Raw genomic sequence first — 20,944 nt, forward strand, 5'->3', positions numbered from 1 at the left:
CCTGGTTCAGATAATATATAATATAAGCTATATCAGCAACCAGGACTTGTGGCTAATGGCGGACATTGCCGATCGGGCTGATGTCCGGTATTAACCCTTTAGACGCAGAGATCAAAGTTGATTGCAGCATCTAAAATGAGATAAAAGTCATCCTAGCTCAGTGGGCTGTTCAGGACTGCAGTGATAAAATCGCGGCATCCCGAACAGCTGAGAGGACGGCGGGAAGGCCCTTACCTGCCTCCTCACCATCCAATCTGTCCCTCGCTGCTCCAGTCAGCCTCAGCAGGCTGGAGCAGTCAAGCACTGATAACACTGATCAATGCTATGCTATGGCACAGCATTGTTCAGTATATGCAATCTAAGGATTGCATGTAATAGTCCCCTGTGGACTATTATAGAGCTGCAGACGCACCTTGAATAGGAGCACCAAGTTAGTGTGGTATAGTAAGGAAGCTGGTACCTGGTGGGATAGTGCTAAGATGTAAACACTCCTTCTACAAGGTGAAGTTGGAAAATACAGACATATGTCACCTCTACAGGATAGAGGTTGGTTTCTTAGGCTATGGGGGAGATTTATCAAAACCTGTCCAGAGGAAAAGTTGCCCAGTTGCCCATAGCAACCAATGAGATCACTTCTTTCATTTTTAACAAGGCCTCTGAAAAATAAAAGAAGGAATCTGATTGGTTGCTATGGGCAACTGGGCAACTTTTCCTTTGCACAGGTTTTGATAACTCTCCCTCTATGTTCTCACAGCAGAATACATACACAGGGGTACAAATACTCAGCAATTGTGATGAAGACATGAATTAACAAATATGCATAAAATCAATTGATAAAGTTCTTTAATTTTTTTCAATAATTTCCCTGAAGCACTACATTTAAGGTAAACCATTCAAAACATTCTGAACATTAAAATGGCATCGCTTCTTATGCTGAGCGAGAGCTGACCTATGGTTATAACACTTTCCACATTCTGAACATGAAAAAGGCTTCTCTCCAGTATGGATTAACTGATGATTAATAAGATCAGATTTCTGACAAAAAGATTTTCCACATTCTGAACATGAAAATGGCTTCTCTCCTGTGTGTATTCTCTGATGTGTCATAAGACCCGATTTCTGTCTAAAAGATTTCCCACATTCTAAACATGAATATGGTTTCTCCCCTGTGTGAGTTCTCTGGTGTTTAACAAGATCAGACTTTTGACTAAAACATTTACGACATTCAGGACATGAAAATGGCTTCTCTCCAGTGTGAGTCCTTAGATGTCCAATAACACTTGATTTTCTTGTAAAGCATTTCCCACACTCAGAACATGAAAATGGCTTTTCCCTTGTGTGAGTTTTTAAATGTTTAGCAAGATTTGACTTTTGGCTAAAACATTTTCCACATTCTGAACATGAATATGGCTTCTCTCCAGTGTGACATTTCTGATGCTTAACAGCATCTGATTTCTGGATAAAACACTTCCCACATTCTGAACATGAAAATGGCTTCTCTCCTGTGTGAATTCTCTGATGTTCAATAAGATTTGCTTTTCTGGTGAAACACTTTCCACATTCTGTACATAAAAATGGCTTCTCTCCTGTGTGTGACCGTTGATGTACAATAAGATGTGATTTATGGTAGAAACTTTTGTCACATTCTGGACATGAAAAAGGCTTTTCCCCTCTGTGTCTTTTTAGATGTTTCAAAACATCTAGTTTCTGGTAAAAACATTTCCCACATTCTGGACATAAAAATAAATTCTCATTGCTGTGAATTCTTTCAGCAATAGAAAGGAACGATTTTTTTCTTAATTGTTTTCCGTATTCAAAACATGGAAATATGTTACCGTCTGTACCTCCTGTACATTGTTTAACAATTTGTGACTGACCAGATGAAGGTTCTATGTGATCAATGGGATCGGTAAAAAAATCTCTGTGGTGAAACGCTGAGGGTATATCTGTGGAAAAAAGTATTATGGAATGTTCTCTGTGATCGTATTTTGTGCTATCGTTATTGTTTACTTCATATTCTGGAGATAAAAGCTGATTTTCTGCAAAGTTTTTTATGCAATTATCTGTTGAAAAAAAAATGTTATACTTTAAAAATCAGTAGATATTTTAAAACATTCTTGTGTGTGTATTCATGCAATGACTAAAACAAATGCAAAAAAAATAAAATTGGAAACCATAAGAAGTGGCAACAATTTACACCTAATAAATTAACATAGGCCATCAAATCATCTTCCATCCACACCACAGTGTTTGCTTATTTACCATCTCCATTTTAGGATCAATATTCAGGTTTATAAGATGTCAAACTATAGATCAGGATAAAAAAAAAAGAGTTAATTTCTTTGAAAAACAGCACCACGCCTGTTTGCAGGTTGTCTGTGGTATTACAACTTGACCCCATTTACTTCAGTGGAACTGAGCTGTAATACCCCACACAACCTGAGGACAGGTATGGCACTGTTTTTGGAAGAAATCAGCTCTGTTTTTCTAATCCTGGATTTTTTTTTAATTCATTTCCTATCTTTATGCGGTACTGAGAGGGAATGGCTGTGTGAGTGTTGTGATGGGCTTTTGGCTTTTCATATCGGCTGCTTTTTCATAAAATTCTACTTTCATCTTTTGGTTGGGCCAGTTATTGCAGAACACTAAAAAAAACTAATTTCCAGCTCAGGAAGAGGTCTAAATTTTGTTTAGTTACTCAATAAAGTAAGTATGTACACTGTATATCCTCTCTATGGGCTGAGCTTCAGGAAGAGCTTTTCTCTGCATTAAAGAGGTACTCCGGCGCTAAACATCTTATCCTTTATCAAAAGGATAGGTGATAAGATGTTAGATAGCGGGGATCCCGCCGCTGGGGACCCCGCGATCTCTCCTGCAGCACCCCCGTTTTTCAGCTACTGTGGCTGATGACGGGCGGTGCAGGGGACGGAGTATTGTGACGTCACGGCTCCACCCGTCGTGATGTCACGCCCCGCCCCCTCAATGCAAGCCTATGGGAGGGGGCATGGCGGTCGTCACGCCCCCTCCAATAGACTTGCATTGAGGGGGCGGGGCATGATGTAATGAGGGGACAGAGTCGTGACATCACAAAACTCCGTCCTCTGCACCGCCCGTCATCAGCCACAGAGCGATCCTCGCTCTGTGTAGCTGAAAAACGGGAGTGCTGCAGGAGAGATCACGGGGGTCCCCAGCGGCGGGATCCCTGCTATCTAACATCTTATCGCCTATCCTTTTGATAGGGGATAAGATGTTTAGCGCCGGAGTACCTCTTTTTTTCTCTTTTTTCCTGTTGTCTTTAAAAAGTTCCTTTTACTATGATCCGGTGGCGGGATTCGGGTGAACCGTCCGGCATTGTGGTATCTTGAGATTTGGCCGACATGACGTGATCACAAAACAAAATTCTGGAAGTCCCATAGACTTTGCATGGAACTTCTGGCATTTTGAATCGTAATCGTATCATGTCAGGCCAAGTCTCCGGCTACGAGTATGCGGCTGGTTTACACATATCCCGCCGCCGGATCATTGTGAGAGGTACCTTTTAACTACTATTATTTTATTCCGAAATCTACAACCTAAAAGATGTAAGAAATCCTAAGGAATGAGGTTCTCCTCCAAGAGTTGATTCATCACTTGTAGAGCGGTGGTCTCAAACTGTGGCCCTGAAGACGTTGCAAAACTTCAACTCCCAGCATGCCCGGACAGCCAACGGCTGTCCGGGCATGCTGGGAGTTGAAGTTTTGGTGGGAAGGGAGTTGACCTAAGTTGTTGACCTTGCTGCTATCCTTGCGTATTGGTTACTGCCCAAGGCACCTTGGGTCCTGCGTTACCCGCCTCTGCCTACTATGTTTGCAGCATTTTGATATGCTAATTGTTTTGTCATTTCTTATTATATAATTGTAAAATTACTAAACAAAGTTATGAAAAAAAACAAAAAACACTATTATTTGTGAGGTGAAATTGGGGTGCTTTTACCCAATGCACTTTACGGTAAAACTGATATGTTTTCTTTATTTTGGGGGTCAGTACGATTAAACGATACCCATGTTTACAAAACTTTTGTGAAAATAAGTGTGCTTAAAGCTGCCCTATTCTGAACTCTATAACTTTTTTATTTTTCTGTATACACGTCTGTTTTAGGGCTGAATTTTTTTGCACCATTTTTTTGCTCAGGTTTCCACAGAAATTGTGGTGGAATTGAGCTGAGGAAAACCAGACAGATCAGAGCATGTGTACAAAAAGCAAAATGTAGGGAAAAAGGCAAAATGTAGGGAAAAGTGCAAAATGTAGGGAAACCTTAGTAAATACCGTGGAAAAATACCTGTTGGGGGGGGGGGGAACACAAATAAAACAACACTCCACTCTTAAATTAGGGCCATTATGTTTTAACAATTCTGACATTTTAGCACGCAGCGATACACTATGTGTTTTTTTGTGTTTGTTTTTTTTTATTGGGTAAAGGGGAATGATTTTAATTTTTGTAAGGGGAGAGGGCTTTTTTTTATTTTAAAAACCTTTTTTTATTATTAGTACACTTTTTATGCCCCCATAGGGGACTTTAAAAGAGAAGTCTAATGACTGGAAGTACATAAAAACTTATCCCCTATCCGTAGCATAGGAGATAAGTTTTAGATTGCGGGGGGGGGGGGGGGGTCCAACCGTCAGGGCCCCCTGCAATCTCCTGTACGGAGCCCTGGCTCTCCCCCAGAGCTGCGCGTCACGACATGAAGCGGGCTCCCCACACCCCCTCCATATCTATCTATCGGAAAGCCAGATTGACGACCAGCTCTCCCATAAAGATATATGGAGGGGGCGTAGCGGCTCCTGCTTAATGAGGGGGTCATAGGGGATATGTTTTTCTGTACTTCCAGGTATGAGACTTCTCCTTTAATATGCAATCATTAGATAGCTAACAGTGAATAGCCTGTTCCTTTGAGATGACCGAATAAAACGGTGTTGGATGGTGAGTGCTGTCTTATTTTTTTTTCTTGCATTTCAGCAATATTAGTCCGAGCGTGGACATTGCACCTCCGGTACCAACTTTAGTTCAGGAGACCCCGGTCCTTTCCCCCTGCTTGCAACTGTTATGTGCTAGTCCTGCTGGTGCTGGGCCACCACCCTTCCAATTGATTTACTGATTGAGTTTGCCTCACCATGAACACCAGGTCATTTTCTCGTGATGCCACATTGCCTTGGTTATCACTCACCTGTGCTGACATCTGTAGGAATTTCCTTCTCCTGACACAGATGGGTTACATCAACAAAAGTCTCTTCTTTATCAATTTCTTCAATTTTTATGCAATGCAGATCTGTAACCTAATTTACCACATACGTAACAAATAATGTACAATTAAAAAGACAGCTATAGAAGTATAAAAACAGAACAAAAAGATTTACAGCTAAGCACCATTATAATGAAATATTCTATAATGACAGTATATGTTTATTCCAAGTAGAAACGTAATAAACCCCTCATTTCCGTTCACCTCTCTAGTTATATGAAGAAAAATAGGCTTTAGTTGAAATGATTGACCTGAGATCAAACACTATGATATCCAGCAAATGTTCTATTTATCTACCTGATCATCCTGCAGGACATTATAAGTTTCATCACGATAATCCATGGAATAGAGAGGACTGGGATATCTCTTTGATGTTTCTTTCGTACTGGATTCATCTGTAGAAGACACAGTACACTGAGACTCAATATATTGGGGGACATTCATCATGGTATTTACCCTTTTTTTGTGTGTAAAATTGGCCCTTAAAAAATCACAGCAAGCTCTGCTGCGACTTTCGCACAGCACAATTTTTACACATTACTGCATTTGTGTGTACCGTAAAAGTTTCTTTTCCATTGGTCATCAATTTATCATTTGCAACTTTTGTAAAAAAAAATTAATAAAAATAGAAAATCACTATTTATGCGCAATGGACCACATTAAAGGGGTTATCCAGGAAATTTTTTTATATATATATATATATATATATATATATATATATATATCAACTGGCTCCAGAAAGTTAAACAGATTTGTAAATAACTTCTATTAAAAAATCTTAATCCTTTCAGTACTTATGAGCTGCTGAAGTTGAGCTATTTAAGTGCTTTCTGATGACACGTGTCTCGGGAACCGCCCAGTTTAGAAGCAAATCCCCATAGCAAGCCTCTTCTACTCTGCTCTCTGCTGACATCTCTGCTTGTCTCGGGAACTGCACACTGTTGCCAGACAGAAAACAACAACTTCAGCAGTTGATAATTATTGAAAGGATTAAGATTTTTTCATAGAAGTAATTTACAAATCTGTTTAACTTTCTGGAGCCAGTTGATATATAAAAAAAGTTTTTTCATGGAATACCCCTTTAAGTCACATTGACCACATGGTAATGAGTGTCTATACCGCATAATGATCACTGATGATTCTGCACACAATTCATGAAAGGCCATGTGGCTTATTGATAAATTAGTTCCAGCCATGTGAAATATACCGTAAGGAAAACCAGGATAAAAAAAACCATCACACACCATGATAAATTCCCGCCATTGTCTATATGTGATCATCAGATGATGCTTATTCTTGGTAATCCTCTAAACTATTCTTGCTTTTACAGTGCAGTTTTCTTTCAGCCAAAGAAGATCATAAAAACATGAGACTGTCAGCAGAACAACACCACCCTGTCCATCTAGCGGGCATCTACTACTGTTTCAGTAAAATAATATATTTTCATTGTAATAAAAACACTTCCCTCTTGAACATTATTTAACTCATGAATAATGTTAACAGTTTTTACCATGTCCCTCCTTTCCCTTTAGATTTAGGGGAGAGTGGGGGATTTATTAAGCATATTAAAGTGGTATTCCAGGAAAAAACTTTTTTTTATATATCAACTGGCTCCAGAAAGTTTAACAGATTTGTAAATTACTTCTATTAAAAAATCTTAATCCTTTCAATAATTATCAGCTGCTGAAGTTGAGTTGTTGTTTTCTGTCTGGCAACAGTGCTCTCTGCTGACACCTCTGCTTGTCTCTGGAACTGCACGGAGTAGAAGAGGTTTGCTATGGGGATTTGCTTCTAAACTGGGCGGTTCCCGAAACATGTGTCATCAGAGAGCACTTAGACAGAAAAGAACAACTCAACATCAGCAGCTAATAAGTACTGAAAGGATTAAGATTTGTTGTATGAAAGGAGAGAAGGTTATCACTCCCCTTGACAAGGATGGAAGAGGCCCCTGTGGCCTTACAACACATATACGGTTAAGGCATTGCCACCTACTTCGTGGCATCTCTAACCATGTTTTTTAAGATGATGCTATTGCCCAAATTGCTCTACTTGTTTAGGACTCTCCCCATAGCTATCCTTCTATCCTTTTAAAACTGCCAATAAAATGGTTGACGACTTCATTTGGCAACACAAGCGCCCCCGGGTACCCAGGAGGGTCATGACACACAACAGAGGTTTGGGTGGATTGGGCAGACCTGACCTAGAAGACAACTATAAGGCTGCTATTTTGGACCAGATGTCTCATTGGTGGTCGGGGAATTCACACAAATTGTGGGTATCCTTGGAAGAGACGTATAGCAGTGACTGTCCCCAGAAGTCTAGGATCCTGGCACCTCTGTCCAATAAGAAGTTAAATCCTACTCCTCTGTCTGCACTTAACGTTACGGATAAAATCTGGCGATCTAGTCTTCCCAAGTTCTCCAATCTCCAACAATGCCCTGCTGGACAAATACCCTTAGAACAGGTGCTACTCCATATTCCCGACCTAGATCTTTCTAAATGTAAAGCAGCTGGCATACACACTATCAAAGATATCTTGGACGACTCGGGCAACCTTCATTTTTCGACTGTTAGAGACCGCTTTAACCTCCCACATAGTGAGCTCTACAAAAGCCTTCAAATCAGGAGCCTTCTTAATACACGTTGGTTAGAGTCCTTCAGGTTGCCTCCGCGAATGCTAGGCTCCCTGAACTGCTGGACACCTTTGAGGGGGGGAATCACTCTTTTCTATGACCTTTTGAATGACAAGACGACTGTCAAACCTTTTCCTTACATATCTAGGTGGGAGAGGGATCTGAATGTCACCACCATCACACCAGAACAATGGCAGGCATCACTACAGGGAATCCGAGAAATTTTCAAATGTGCGAATCACTAGGAGGTGCTGTTCAAAACTGTCCATAGGTGGTACTACACGCCCTATAGGCTGCATAAAATAGATGATTCCTGCTCTGATCTCTGTTGGCGAGATTGTGGCCGGGTGCGTTCCCTGATACATGTCCTTTGGGAATGCCCTGCACTGCGAAGGCTCTGGAAGGGGATCGAATTGGTAATTTCTAGGCTAATGGGACTGCCCTTTGCTTTAACACCGCAACTAGCACTTCTGTTGATAGACTTGGATAACATCCCCTTTGACTTCTGGACAGTAGTGGCCCATCTACTCATGACTACCAAACTGATTATTACAAGACAGTGGAAATCCCCAGAGGCACCTACCTTGTCAGCGATATTAGCGAATCACAATGACCTTACATTTCTGAAGAGATGGGGGGTATGGATACACAGTGCCCATTATGTCTCTTTAGGTATGGTCGATTATTGATCCCTCCTCCTTTCCCTCCTTTTTCTCCCTCATCTTTACTCCTCTCCCGAGGGGGGTGCGCCACCTATGTTCCTCTTACTACTTTTTTTTATTTTTTTTTACATCTATGACCTCTCTTTCTGTCAATACTCAGAGCTACGGGCTCTACTACGTGATATTCCACAGTCCTCTTTCACATATTTTTCCCTTTGTAAATTGTCCTACCCTTGTATGTATGTCCCTTGTCAGTTTTTTCTATATTCGGCTGTTTGGTTTACATTCCTGACACACATGCCGAGTATTGTGCAGGATGAACTGTACTTCTCTCTCTCAGAGGCCTTTAATGTTGAGACTCTCTATACTCTAGCTGTAGGCGATCTTCTTATGAGCCTTGCCTTTAGCTGAAATGTTATACTACATGCATGGGTGGACGTACAGAGATTTGTTCGCATATTGATAGGTGATGCACACATGTCATCTTACCGTTTGTTGGTTTTTGTATTTCTTGTTTCCTCAGTATTTCATTGTATAATTCTGTACCCCCTGTGCGACGTTGATAAGCGTTGTTTTTGTATTGTCATCTCTGTACCTGTTGGTACTCACTTATGTATAAAATTTGAATAAAACGTTCAAAATGAAGATTTTTTTAATTAAAAGTAATTTACAAATCTCTTTAACTTTCTGGAGTCAGTTGATATACAAAAAAAAGTTTTTCCTGGATATCCCCTTTAAATTGCTTAGTTAAGCAAACATTTTCAAGTCTTTGGCAGATTACCGAGTCTTTAGTGAATGTAAAAGGGTTGTGGCCATGGCAGACTGTCGAATTTATTATGCTTGATGTCTGTTAGCTCCCATAAAACAGTAGATTTCACCGAAAGTCATTGAGCTGAAGAAGCAGGAAGAAGACCTGTACCGGAGGACCGAGACGTCAATATCGGCGCAACGGGGGAATGTAGGATGGTGAGTTAAATAATTTTTTTTGTTTTGTTTTTGCAGCCCGGGCACAGGGGAAATAAAAAGTGTTGTGCCACAGTTCTCTTTTAAGGGTTCGGCGCCTCTAAATAAATCTGACTAAACAAACGTCAGTCTTAATTAATTCTCCCCTTTAATTTATGTCTTTTTATGATAGCTTTTAAGCTTGAGAACTTCCTCCATATTTGTAGCCTGTATTTGGACCCATTCTATTATATCAATGTCTTTTTGTCAATGAGGTGGACATAGTATTCCAGATGAGATGTCACTAGAGCTCCATACAGCAGTCACCATTTCCTTCTTCCTACTGATTTGACTTACTTTCTCTACAGCACTGTTGATTCATTTTGATTATGTCAGAAGTCACTACCCCTCAATCCTTCTCTTCTGAAGTCTTTACTAACACAGAACAGCTGATAGACACTAGATTCTCCCCAAATGCATCATTTCTCTTTTTAAAACATTGAACTGCAGTTTCCTTTGTTCTGAACTATTGCAGAAAGTGATTAAGCTTTACTAGATATTACATGCACCAGAAATATCAGCCATATTGCACACTTGTGTAATATGGAAACAGGAAAACCTTACCTACCAAACCTTCTCCTATGTCACTTACATACATATTAAAAATAATAAGAACCAGAATAGACTCTTGTGGTACACAGCTGTGACAAGTCTCTGCTCAGAATACACACCACTAACAACACCTTAATATCTATCCTCCATACAACCCCAAATAATCTCACTAAACAATCCAGGGATTAATTCCAAATTTTAGGTATTTATCTATCTGCTCTTCATGTTTAACTGTATCCAAGGCTTTGCTGAAGTCCAGGGGCGATATCTACAGTACCACCTATTGCCTTATTTAACCTTAAAGAGTACCTGTCATCAAACTTTCTAAACTAGTAACATAGTTCATAAGGTTGAAAAAAGATCAGAGTCCATCAAGTTCAACCTATATCCCTAATGAGTCCCTACTGAGTCCCTACCGACTCCAAATATGGCAGTCAGAATAAATCCCTGGATCAACGTTCTGTCCCTATAAATCTGTTATACATAACCAGCGATGTTATTATTCTCCAAAAAAGCATCCAGACCCCTTTTGAACTTTTTTACAGAGTTCAACATGACCACCTCCTCCGGGAGAGAATTCCACAGTTACTGCTCTTACAATAAAGAACTCCCGTCTGTGCTGGTGTAGAAACCTTCTTTCATCTAGACGTAGAGGATGCCCCCATGTTTCCACATCTGTCATCCCAAGTGTTCTTCCATTTAATACATAATCCCAGCCCGCATTTTTCTTCCCCATGTGCATTACCTTACATTTATCAGTGTTGAACCTCATCTGCCCAAACCAATCCAGATCCATTTGTAACAGTTAGTATCATCTGCAAAGATTGCTACTTTACTATTCAACCCCTCTACAATGTCATTTATAAATACATTAAATAGAACAGGACCCAAGACCGACCCCTGTGATACCCCACTAGTAACAGTCACCCAATCAGAATAAGTACCATTAATAACCACCCTCTGTTTCCTATCACTGAGCCAGTTACTTACCCACTTACACAAATTCTCCCCCAGCCCCATCCTTCTCATTTTATGCACCAACCTTTTATGTGGAACCGTATCAAATGCTTTGGAAAAATCCAGATATACGACATCCAGCGATTCCCCCTGGTCCAGTCTAGAGCTCACCTCCTCATAAAAGCTGATCAGGTTAGTTTGACAGGACCGATCCCTCATAAAGCCATGCTGATATGGGGTCATACATTTATTTTTATCAAGATATTCCAAAATAGCATCTCTTAGAAAACCCTCAAACAATTTACATACAACAGAGGTTAAACTAACAGGTCTATAATTCCCGGGGTCACCTTTTGATCCCTTTTTATATATTGGCACCACATTTGCCATGTACCAGTCCTGGGGAACAGTCCCTGTCACTAAAGAGTCCCTGAATATTAAAAATAGGAGTCTGTCTATTACATTACTAATTCCTTTAGAACACGGGGGTGAATGCCATCTAGACCTGGCAATTTGTCTATTTAGATTTTTTGTAGGTGGCACTGTACTTCTTCCTGGGTTAGACAGGTGACCTGTATTGGGGAGTTTACCTTATCTCGCTGTATTTCCCCTGGCATTTAATTTTCATCGGTGAATACAGTGGAGAAGAATTTGTTTAATATATTTGCTTTTTCCTGATCCCCGTCAATAATTTCTTCCTAACTAACTCAGATTATATTCCTTAACTACTCCTAACACCCCTCCTGCCCTTAAATTTTTTTACCAAGCTTTAAAAAGCTCTGTATCATACTTTTTCCTCTTGCTCACATTGTGTGAGCTCCCAGCCGGAGAAAGTGGGCGTCCCCCAGCAGGCACAACGTCACTGAAGCCTGCGTGAACTGTGCCTCCCCATGCCCCTCACGCACTTCCTGAGTTTGGACTCCTGCCAGGCCGGGAGGAGTCCAAACTAACTTTTTAACTTTTTCAGGGAACAGAACACAGCCACCTAGTAGCCGTTTATTCAATCACATTAAAAACATATAAAGGTCAAGAATTTTGACAGCAAGTAAATAGCAAAGTGTCTTATAATTACATAAGGAACAACATATTAAAAGTTTAGTTTGGTGACAGGTACTCTTTAAACAGGAAAGCCCCCCAAGATCTGGTTTCCAAAGTGAAGAGTAAAACTTTGTTATTGTATGTTTTAGTTACAGTATTTATTTTGCTAGAATATTTCAATGTAATTATTCTAAGAGGCACAACATTTGTGACAAAAAGGCAAACGTAACCTAAAAAAAACTAATTGCTCCAAAACTGCTATTTGTTTACATAATTTTGCAGTCCCCAATATTGAAAGTCTTTTCTTACCTGTTAATGTGAGAGTCTGATCATTTTTTATAATAATGTCCTCATACTGATCCTTGTGTCCTTCTATATAGTCCCACTCCTCCATGGAGAAATACACAGTGACATCCTCACACCTTACAGAAACCTGATGCATATACAAGATACAAGTAAGTCAATGGGCTTATAACTAAACATTCTGACACAGTCAATACTGATTGGATAGATTATGCAGAGACATGCCCAAGTGACAACAGGAATAGTAACACCCAGTAGTCACCTGATTCATACTGCATAACTCTTCTGATCTTCAGTGGAATTATAACAAACATATTACCGTATCTGCACTTGTCCAAGGTTTTAAAAGCATTATAACTGAATTCACAAAACAGACGCACATAAGGACAACACCAAAATGGTATCAGTGGAGGTGCCAAGTCCCACAAGTGAGAGAGTCAGAGTCAGATAGTGACCAGGTAGAGGTGACATGTGAATCCACCCAGAGATGTACGTGTCTCATGGATTTTAAGCATGTACACAATTTCTTGGAGTGTCTTTTTAGTGGTATTAAAGTGGACTCAGTTTTTTTCTGTTAAAGGGGAATTCCAGAGAGTAATTTTAATACATAATCCTGTTTAGGCAGGTGGAGAAAAAAACTATATTTACCCTCCTCACCGCTGCCGTTCTTATGAAGTCTGCACTCCCTGAGTTTGGTCTCCTGCCAGGCCGGGAGGAGTCCAAACTAACTTTTTGACTTGTTCAGGGAACAGAACACAGCCACCTAGTGGCCGTTTTTTCAATCACATTAAAAACATATAAAGGTCTGCACTCCCTGGGGTGTTGCCCACTCTAACACTAACAGTGGCCCCTGTGATGTCTCACCAGAGCCACTGACTGCCAAGTCCTCATACAAACTCCAACCCGCAGGAGGTGCTCCACGAGATCGGCTGCAGGAGAGCAAGAAAGGTCAGTATAGGTTTTTTTTTTAATCTAATTGAGCAGAATTATGCATTAGACTTACTCACTGGAATACCCTTTTGGGGTGTGCTTACATGTATAGTATCCTGTGCATATTTGAAGCTTCAGATTTTATGTTGCAGATTTCAATGTCAACTGAATGACTAAACACATCATTAAATCTGAAGCATCAAATCTGTGCAGAATACTGTATGTGTGAATACACCCTTAAGCAGATACTATAAATTATATGTTTGTACTAATCTAAGTAAAACACAAAATCATTATGTGAATAAAATAAAATTACAACCAACAAGCTGCATTGGACCGAACTGGTCTTTGGTTTCAAATGCATGGTCAGTGTTCGATATTATTTACTGTGATGACCGACAGAACAAAAGGGTCATATCTCGAAAATATTACCTCTTTTGAGTCACATAAAAAATATATATGCTCGCATTTATATCGAACATAGTTACTATTAGAATATGTTTGGCTTTAAAATTGATCAATCCAGCCAGAGTACAGTGTGGAATACATCGGCCATTCTGCTGGTTTTTCGATGTACATTATAAGCATAGGGTCGTTTTCTACTGTGAACTTAGCCTTAGACTGGTAGAGACAGAAAATACAGTGCTTGGCTGTCTCTATCAGTCCTAAGGACACTGAATGGAGCAGCAGGATGACTGCTCAACCACTTCTCCATCCAAACTCCTTTTGATTACAGTTGGGCAGGTTGGTACCTCTATTTTAGTGATTAGTAAGGGTCCCAGCGCCAGACATGTATCATTTATGACGACCTTCACACACAAGGCTACAGTTATCAGCCACAAACCACCTGCCCAGGAGCACTTACCTCTCCGGTCAGCAGCTCAGTGATCTTGTTGGTTAGGTCCAGGATCTCCTGAAAATTGTTTCTCTCATGTGTCATTGAGTGAGATGGAGACAACATGATATGAACATGTTCCCTCCTATATGCTTCATCCCCATCAGTTATCTTCTTCACTACTATATAATCCTGTGCATGGAGAAACACATAGGGGGGGGGGGGGGGGGTAAATAAAAATGTGTGCACCAGAATTTTGGATAAAAAACAACTAGAGTTTTGCACTCTGTCCGAGGGGGCGTGGCTTAGTACACAAGTGGGTGTTGTTTTAAATAAAATTGGGTGTGGGTTAAATGTTTCAGGAAATGTTTCAGTCTCAAGGTGCACCAGATTTTTAAACAGTCTGCTCTACTTGTAAAATATGGTGCTAAGATTTCTTATTTAATTCCTCATCGATTTTATTTTCATTTACTTTTTTATACATAAAATTGCAATATTAGCTTTTCATAAAAAAAATTAGAGATAATCCATATAAAAATGCAGAGTACGTATCTTAATTGCACAAGATAGCTGTCACGCCCCCTCCCGTAGGCTAGCATTGAGGGGCGGAGCGTGACGTCACACGGGGGGGGGGGGGGGGGGCGGCGTGACGTCATACGCCGCCGGCCCGGTGGTCGCCTGTAATCAGTAATCACGCGGCACCCTGTTTGTAATTAGTCCCCGGAGCGTGTTCGCTCCGGGGACTGATTACAAACAGGGTACCGCGTGCATGATCCCAGGGGTCCCCAACGGCGGGACCCCCGCGATCAGGCATCTTATCCCCTATCCTTTGGATAGGGGAAAAGATGTGTAAGCACCGGAGAACTCCTTTAAGCTATGGCATTTCACATTTATTGCTCTTTCTCTAGAAATATTTTTGGAGAAAAAAAATTACGTTTTCTTTGTCCCAGCATCAAAGTTTCAATGATTGTTGTGTGTTTCCTTTTTATCTTTATTACTTTAATTTCCTTTTGCCTCATCAGTTTTATTCTTTTTATTATAAGTTTTATTATAAAATACAAGACATGCATTATGTTTTTTCAGATTCCTCACTTCTCCGGTCAGCAGGTAGATGATCTGTAGGGTCAGGGTCAATATTCTCTCAGCAATTGGTTTTCTGTCCTTGTCCATACTTAAGAGCTATTTTTCTGTGTCTGAAACCTGACAAAGAAGGAAGGCAAATTAAATAACACTTGAAAGACCACAATGGCCCTCATTTACTATTCTAAACCCGACTTATTTTGTCGTTTTTTTTGGCCCATCTTTGTCTGCGACATGTCGCAGACATCGTGCGCCAGTCTGCAACATTTTTTCCCGACGGACCCGATGTGGATTCTCCCAAACCCAAAAAAGGGGCGTAACCCGACATTTCTGAGCTTTCCCACGTATTTATAAAGGTTTCCAACCCGAATTTGTTGAATTGTTGTGGATTTTTTCCCGACAACTAAGAGGAGTTGGAAACCAAAACCAACAAAACCCACGTGCGACAAACAGGATGCGACATAATAATAAATACCAGGGGAAAAAAGCAGTCGGGTAAGAAAGCAAGATAGACTTACAACCCGATTTTCTAAGTAAATGAGGGCCAATATGTATATAAAGTATACAACCTCACTAACTGGAAGAAATAAAGGTAGTTATATGTAAAAATGTACAAGAGGCAGAACCTACAATACCCCTGCTACACAATAAGAAAAATCTAAACACACCAAATGTTAAAACAACAAAGTTAATTGATCAAATTAATAATCCAAGTATTTAATTAAAAAAAAACATGTACACAAAAAGACAAGTTAAAGGGGTTATCCACCATAAGGTGATTTTAGTACGTACCTGGCAGACAGTAATGGACATGCTTAGGAACAATCTGCGCTTGTCTTGGGGCTAAATGGCTATGTTGTGAGATTACCATAACACTGTGGCTAGCTGTTTGTGAACTGGTATTTCCGGTTTGAGTTTTCTTTTTTGCCTACAAATCCCACAATTCCATTTTCCTCCCTCCCACACATCCGCCACCCCACTCATTGAAACATAAATAAACTGCATCCATTCAAAAGACCTGTGGTTTTCAATCAGGGTGCATACAGCTGTTGCATTAGTTGCATATTGATCCCTCCACCCATTAAAGCAGACAGGCTCCCTGTCATCAGCTGACTAGTGAGTCAGGTCTCGGCCGCATTGCAAACAGGGAAAAATCTGAGACAACAGTCATTTTGTATGCTGCTAAAAATAAATATTGGGGTGAAAATCACAGAAGAATTGTGAGAAAACCGTCACACACAGGTACAGACACTATATTATGAACTACACTAACTTTACAGCCCCGGTAGCATAGTCAAATAAAAAAATTTCCTGGAATACCCCTTTAAAGCACACCTGTCATATCACAGAAAACAAATAATGCTTATTACATATATTACTCACTAGTCATGCAGATGCTTTACATGTCTTTTATGTGTCTAGCTTCTGGCTCACAAATCCCTCTGTACTGCTGCTCATTCATTCTGACATCCCCTGCTCAGGAAAGGGCGTGCCTGAGAAAAGCACAGAGCCCGCCCTCACTTACATCTATTCACTTCCTCTCTATAGTCTGCTGTGCTGTGTCTCTTCATCCAATCACTGCAGGCTGCTCTGTAACCCTCTCCTCTCTGTTTGTAGACAGAAGACAGACAGACTGGACTGAGAACAGAGGAGTCCTAGTCTCACTCTCAATTCTGCACTTTGTCCCTGTCTGTACTTCAGCTGGGACAAAAATGATACTACTAGATACAACTAGAGGACTGAATACAGCTTTAAATCTGCAGCATCAAATCCTGCACAGTATACTATATACGTGTGAATAGACCCTAAAAGGGGGAACTCTGCCCATACTTAAAATTACAAGAGTGGATACTAAATTAATAGTGGCCTATTATTGGATATGATAAAGAAAGATGGGAAAAAGAAAGGATGATATGTCTGTGTTGTGAAATTATGAAGAATATATAAATAAAATAATAATTAGGTGACTAAGGCCATGCTCAGAAGAATTTCCAAAATTCCACACAAATTCTGTTCCACAAAGGTTGCTGAGCAGAATTGCGGAATTCTGCCGACATTGCAGCAGAATTCTGTGTTCTCAACATTCAAGTGGAAACTGGTATTTAAATTTTGCGAATGTGGATTTTCTGCTGGGTGAATGGGACAGCGAAATCCCATTGGGCAGGCAGCATGGAAATTCTACTGTGTGAGCATGGCCTTAGAATTAAAAAAAGAAAATACAAATACCTGTTATTTTTTAGCGGGCATATTTTGAAAAGACACAAAATGAAAACCTTTTTAGTGGACAACTCCTTTAAACCTCTGGTGACATCCAGAATTGGCCCACAATGGTCAGAAAATTCCATTGCGAGGGTTCACACACCAAAAGAATGAACATGTTAATTCTTTCCGAGGAATTACGTACAATGGTGACGGCGCAGGTCCACATGGTCCTAGGGCTGAAGCATTAAGGCGGCGGCCGCTCAGATGGAATCTCCAACCTGGAATATCTTTGGGCAGAGATTCTGCAGTGTGAACATACACTTAGGCTATAAGAACTGGAGAGATTTAAAGGTGTAGTGCAGTGAAACATATCACCTATCCTTTGTCTAGGGGATAAAGTGTACCCATCAGATCCAACAAAAATTATTTTTTTTTATATATCACTCAGCAGCTAATCCTGACCATGTACATCAAATTTTTATGTGTCTAGCACCTTTATTTATTTATTTTATTACACTTTAAATTTAGCTCACTAGTCTGAATTCCTCTCAAAGGGAAGGGGCGTGGCCTCACTGTGCAGGTCTCCGCCCCCTCCCTCAGTATGCTGTCTGCTCACATCTCCCCTAGCATTACCAAAACTACAACTCCCAGCTTGTCCTCACTGACAGTAGCAGGACACAAGCTGATAGTGGGAGGATATTTCCTCCAGCTCTGAGCCCTGCGCTCACAGCTGTCAATCAAGGAAGTGTGTCCATGACATAGGTGATGACGCATGGACACAGCAGGACTAGTATGTGTCCAAGCAGGCAGGGGGGGGCAGTTGTTTGACTGGCTTTTTCAGTATGAAATACTGAAAATTTTCTAATGAAAGCAAGCAATTGCAAAACCTACTGGTTATACATGCTTTACAACATATCAAAAGTATTTGTATTTGACAGTGCCCATATAAGTTATAGATTGCGGGGGGGGGGGGGGGGGGGTCCGACCTGAACGGGGCCCTGGCAGTCTGCCGGAAGCAGCCGTTCTGACTCACGCAGGGGCCGTAAAGCCCCCTCCATGTATCTCTATGCAGACTGCCGGGGCCATGTTCAGAAGGTCGTGGGGGTCCCAGCAGTCGGACTCCCTGCTATCTATAACTTATTCATTATCTTTTGGATAGGGGATAAGTTATGTTTCACTACAACACTTCTTTATTATCTACCTATCCCCCCTCCCCCTCTGTATAGACTCAATATATGATACAGACACTATATAATATATATATATATATATATATATATATATATATACACACACACATATATACATATTTCTAAATAAACAGATAATCAAAATACTAACATTATAGATCAGTGGTTTCCCACCCAGTGTTCCTCAAGCTGTTGCAAAACTACAACTCACAGCATGTCCGGGCATGCTGGGAGTTGTAGTTTTGCAACAGCTGAAGGCACACTGAAGGCACAAGCCTCTAATGTAGTGTTTCCCAGCCAGGGTGCCTCCAGCTGTTGCAAAACTAAAACTTCCAGCATGCCCGGACAGCCAAAGGCTGTCCGGGCATGCTGGGAGTTGTAGTTTTGAAACAACTGAAGGCACACTGGTTGTGTAACACTGCTATATACACACTCACACACACACACACACACACACACACACTATGTACAAATATCTATAGGTGATATAAATATTGTAACATTGTAACTATACAGATTATGGATGTATACTGTGCATAATATACAACTGCAGATATACACAATCATGTAAAACAAACATGCACATTTATATTATGTATGAAGAAACAGAATACTAACAGTATCTACACACTACATATATATATATATATATATATATATATATATATATGTATACACACACATACTATTTAACCCAATGATCCCATATCACACATACCCTAATCACTAACTTATCTGCAGATGTTTCATCCTAGCAGCTGCAGGACCTTTGATGATGTCACAGTCATGTGATCAGTTATGGGAGGAGTCAGGCACAGTGGATTGTAGCTGTAGTTGGTGTGATTGATGTGAACTGTCACCACTGCTGCTCACATATGCAGCCGTACGTGTAATGTAAAAATAAATAAAAATAATAATAATAATTTGGTCATCACATCGAAAAGAACTGTTATAATGTGCAGTAAATGGGGGCTGCTGCTGCATACGGAGGACTGCAACAATTTACTGGGGACTGCAACTATCTACAGGAGGATCTACCTATAGGGAGTAACCCTTTACTTACAGCGGGCTGCTACTGCCTATAGGCAGTAAGGCTATACGCCAGAATTTCCGGATGGATTTCCGTCCGCATGGAAATTCTGCATGTGTTTATAGCCTTATTTTTTTTTCCTTTATCTTTTTATTGAAAAATGTTTCATTTACATTTTTATATATAACAATTGCACAGCACGTATAAAAGATTTTCCCTCCCTCCCCTCCCCCCCCTAATAATAATAGCCTTATTAACTTCAATGGGATACTGCAGTCTCAATTACACGGCAGAAATTCTGCATTCCGCGTAAGCCACAAAATGCAGAATTGATGCAAATTTGGTGCAGAATTTGTACGGTGTCAGCCCAAAATTTAACAAAAGCAATTAGAGATGAGCGAACTTACAGTAAATTCGATTCGTCACGAACTTCTTGGCTCGGCAGTTGATGACTTATCCTACATAAATTAGTTCAGCCTTCAGGTGCTCCGGTGGGCTGGAAAAGGTGGATACAGTCCTAGGAAAGAGTCTCCTAGGACTGTATCCACCTTTTCCAGCCCACCGGAGCACCTGAAAGCTGAACTAATTTATGCAGGATAAGTCATCAACTGCCGAGCCGAGAAGTTCGTGACAAATCAAATTTACTGTAAGTTCGCTCATCTCTAAAAGCAATGAATGAAAAGCAGCCTATCCATGCTTGGCAATTCCGCACAAATTATCATAGATGCGGAATTCCGCATCCGCTTTAATTTGGCCAGAATTCCACATCTTGAAGTGGAAATTCTGGCGTGTGAACATAGCCTATCTATCTACAGAGGGCAGCTATCTACAGGGGGACCTACCTACAGGTGGCTCCTACCTACTCAGGGCACCTGCATAATGGGGGAAGCTACGTGATGGACTGGAGCGACCTAACTGGAGTGGAGCCCCTCTACTGTGAGACACCAAGGGAGTTGTTATTACTCTATGGAGCACTAGAGGTGCTGGAAAAGTGCAGAGTCTAAAATGTTTGTCTGGAAGGTTCTGTGGAGATGAGTTGTGGTTGGAAGTAATCATCATGACGGTCTGGGCTGGATGAAGAAGAAAAAGTAAAGTGAACAACTCCAGTTAGAGAAAATGTTACCTGTGAGTCCCTTGATGTAAGTGTATGTAATCACTTATATGGTCTGCAGAGCCTAGCCTATGTAGAGTTGATATCTACCACCTTATGGGGAAAATATTTCCTCCTTGAATACTGGTATTATTGGTAAT

General features: G+C 40.6%; 1 protein-coding gene and 1 non-coding gene across 7 annotated transcripts; one reads left to right on the forward strand and one right to left on the reverse strand.

The window, feature by feature from the left end:
- Nucleotides 1-826: 826 nt before the first annotated feature.
- LOC130282803 (gastrula zinc finger protein XlCGF57.1-like) lies at nt 827-19,435 on the reverse strand. 6 transcript variants are annotated; one of them, XM_056531567.1, is made up of 8 exons: nt 19,382-19,435; nt 17,676-17,775; nt 15,284-15,391; nt 14,222-14,383; nt 12,433-12,556; nt 5,577-5,674; nt 5,205-5,313; nt 827-2,063 (listed from the first exon to the last, which is right to left on the reverse strand). In XM_056531567.1, the coding sequence occupies exons 3-8, from the start codon at nt 15,359-15,361 to the stop codon at nt 880-882; spliced, it is 1,755 nt and encodes a 584-aa protein (XP_056387542.1). In that variant the 5' UTR covers nt 15,362-15,391; nt 17,676-17,775; nt 19,382-19,435; the 3' UTR covers nt 827-879. The 6 variants fall into 6 exon arrangements, with proteins under 6 accessions (XP_056387542.1, XP_056387544.1, XP_056387545.1 ...); XM_056531569.1 differs by having other exon boundaries at nt 19,395-19,416; XM_056531570.1 differs by lacking the exon at nt 17,676-17,775 and having other exon boundaries at nt 19,382-19,429.
- On the forward strand, nt 7,171-7,299 carry LOC130283713 (U6atac minor spliceosomal RNA). Its single transcript, XR_008846824.1, has one exon. It is a non-coding gene; the product is annotated as a U6atac minor spliceosomal RNA (small nuclear RNA).
- Nucleotides 19,436-20,944: the final 1,509 nt, after the last annotated feature.

This window comes from Hyla sarda, chromosome 7 (genome assembly GCF_029499605.1).
Source record: "Hyla sarda isolate aHylSar1 chromosome 7, aHylSar1.hap1, whole genome shotgun sequence".
Classification (NCBI taxonomy): domain Eukaryota; kingdom Metazoa; phylum Chordata; class Amphibia; order Anura; family Hylidae; genus Hyla; species Hyla sarda.

What these genes read in the sequence shown, in the direction of transcription:
- LOC130282803 (XM_056531567.1), bottom strand. Translation starts at nt 15,361, where the DNA reads ATGGACAAGGACAGAAAACCAATTGCTGAGAGAATATTGACCCTGACC. An exon ending in TCAGACTCTCACATTAACAG is followed by an intron (nt 5,675 to 12,432) that starts GTAAGAAAAGAC and finishes TGTCTTCTACAG; the next exon opens with ATGAATCCAGTACGAAAGAA. An exon ending in ATGTCCTGCAGGATGATCAG is followed by an intron (nt 5,314 to 5,576) that starts GTAGATAAATAG and finishes GTGGTAAATTAG; the next exon opens with GTTACAGATCTGCATTGCAT.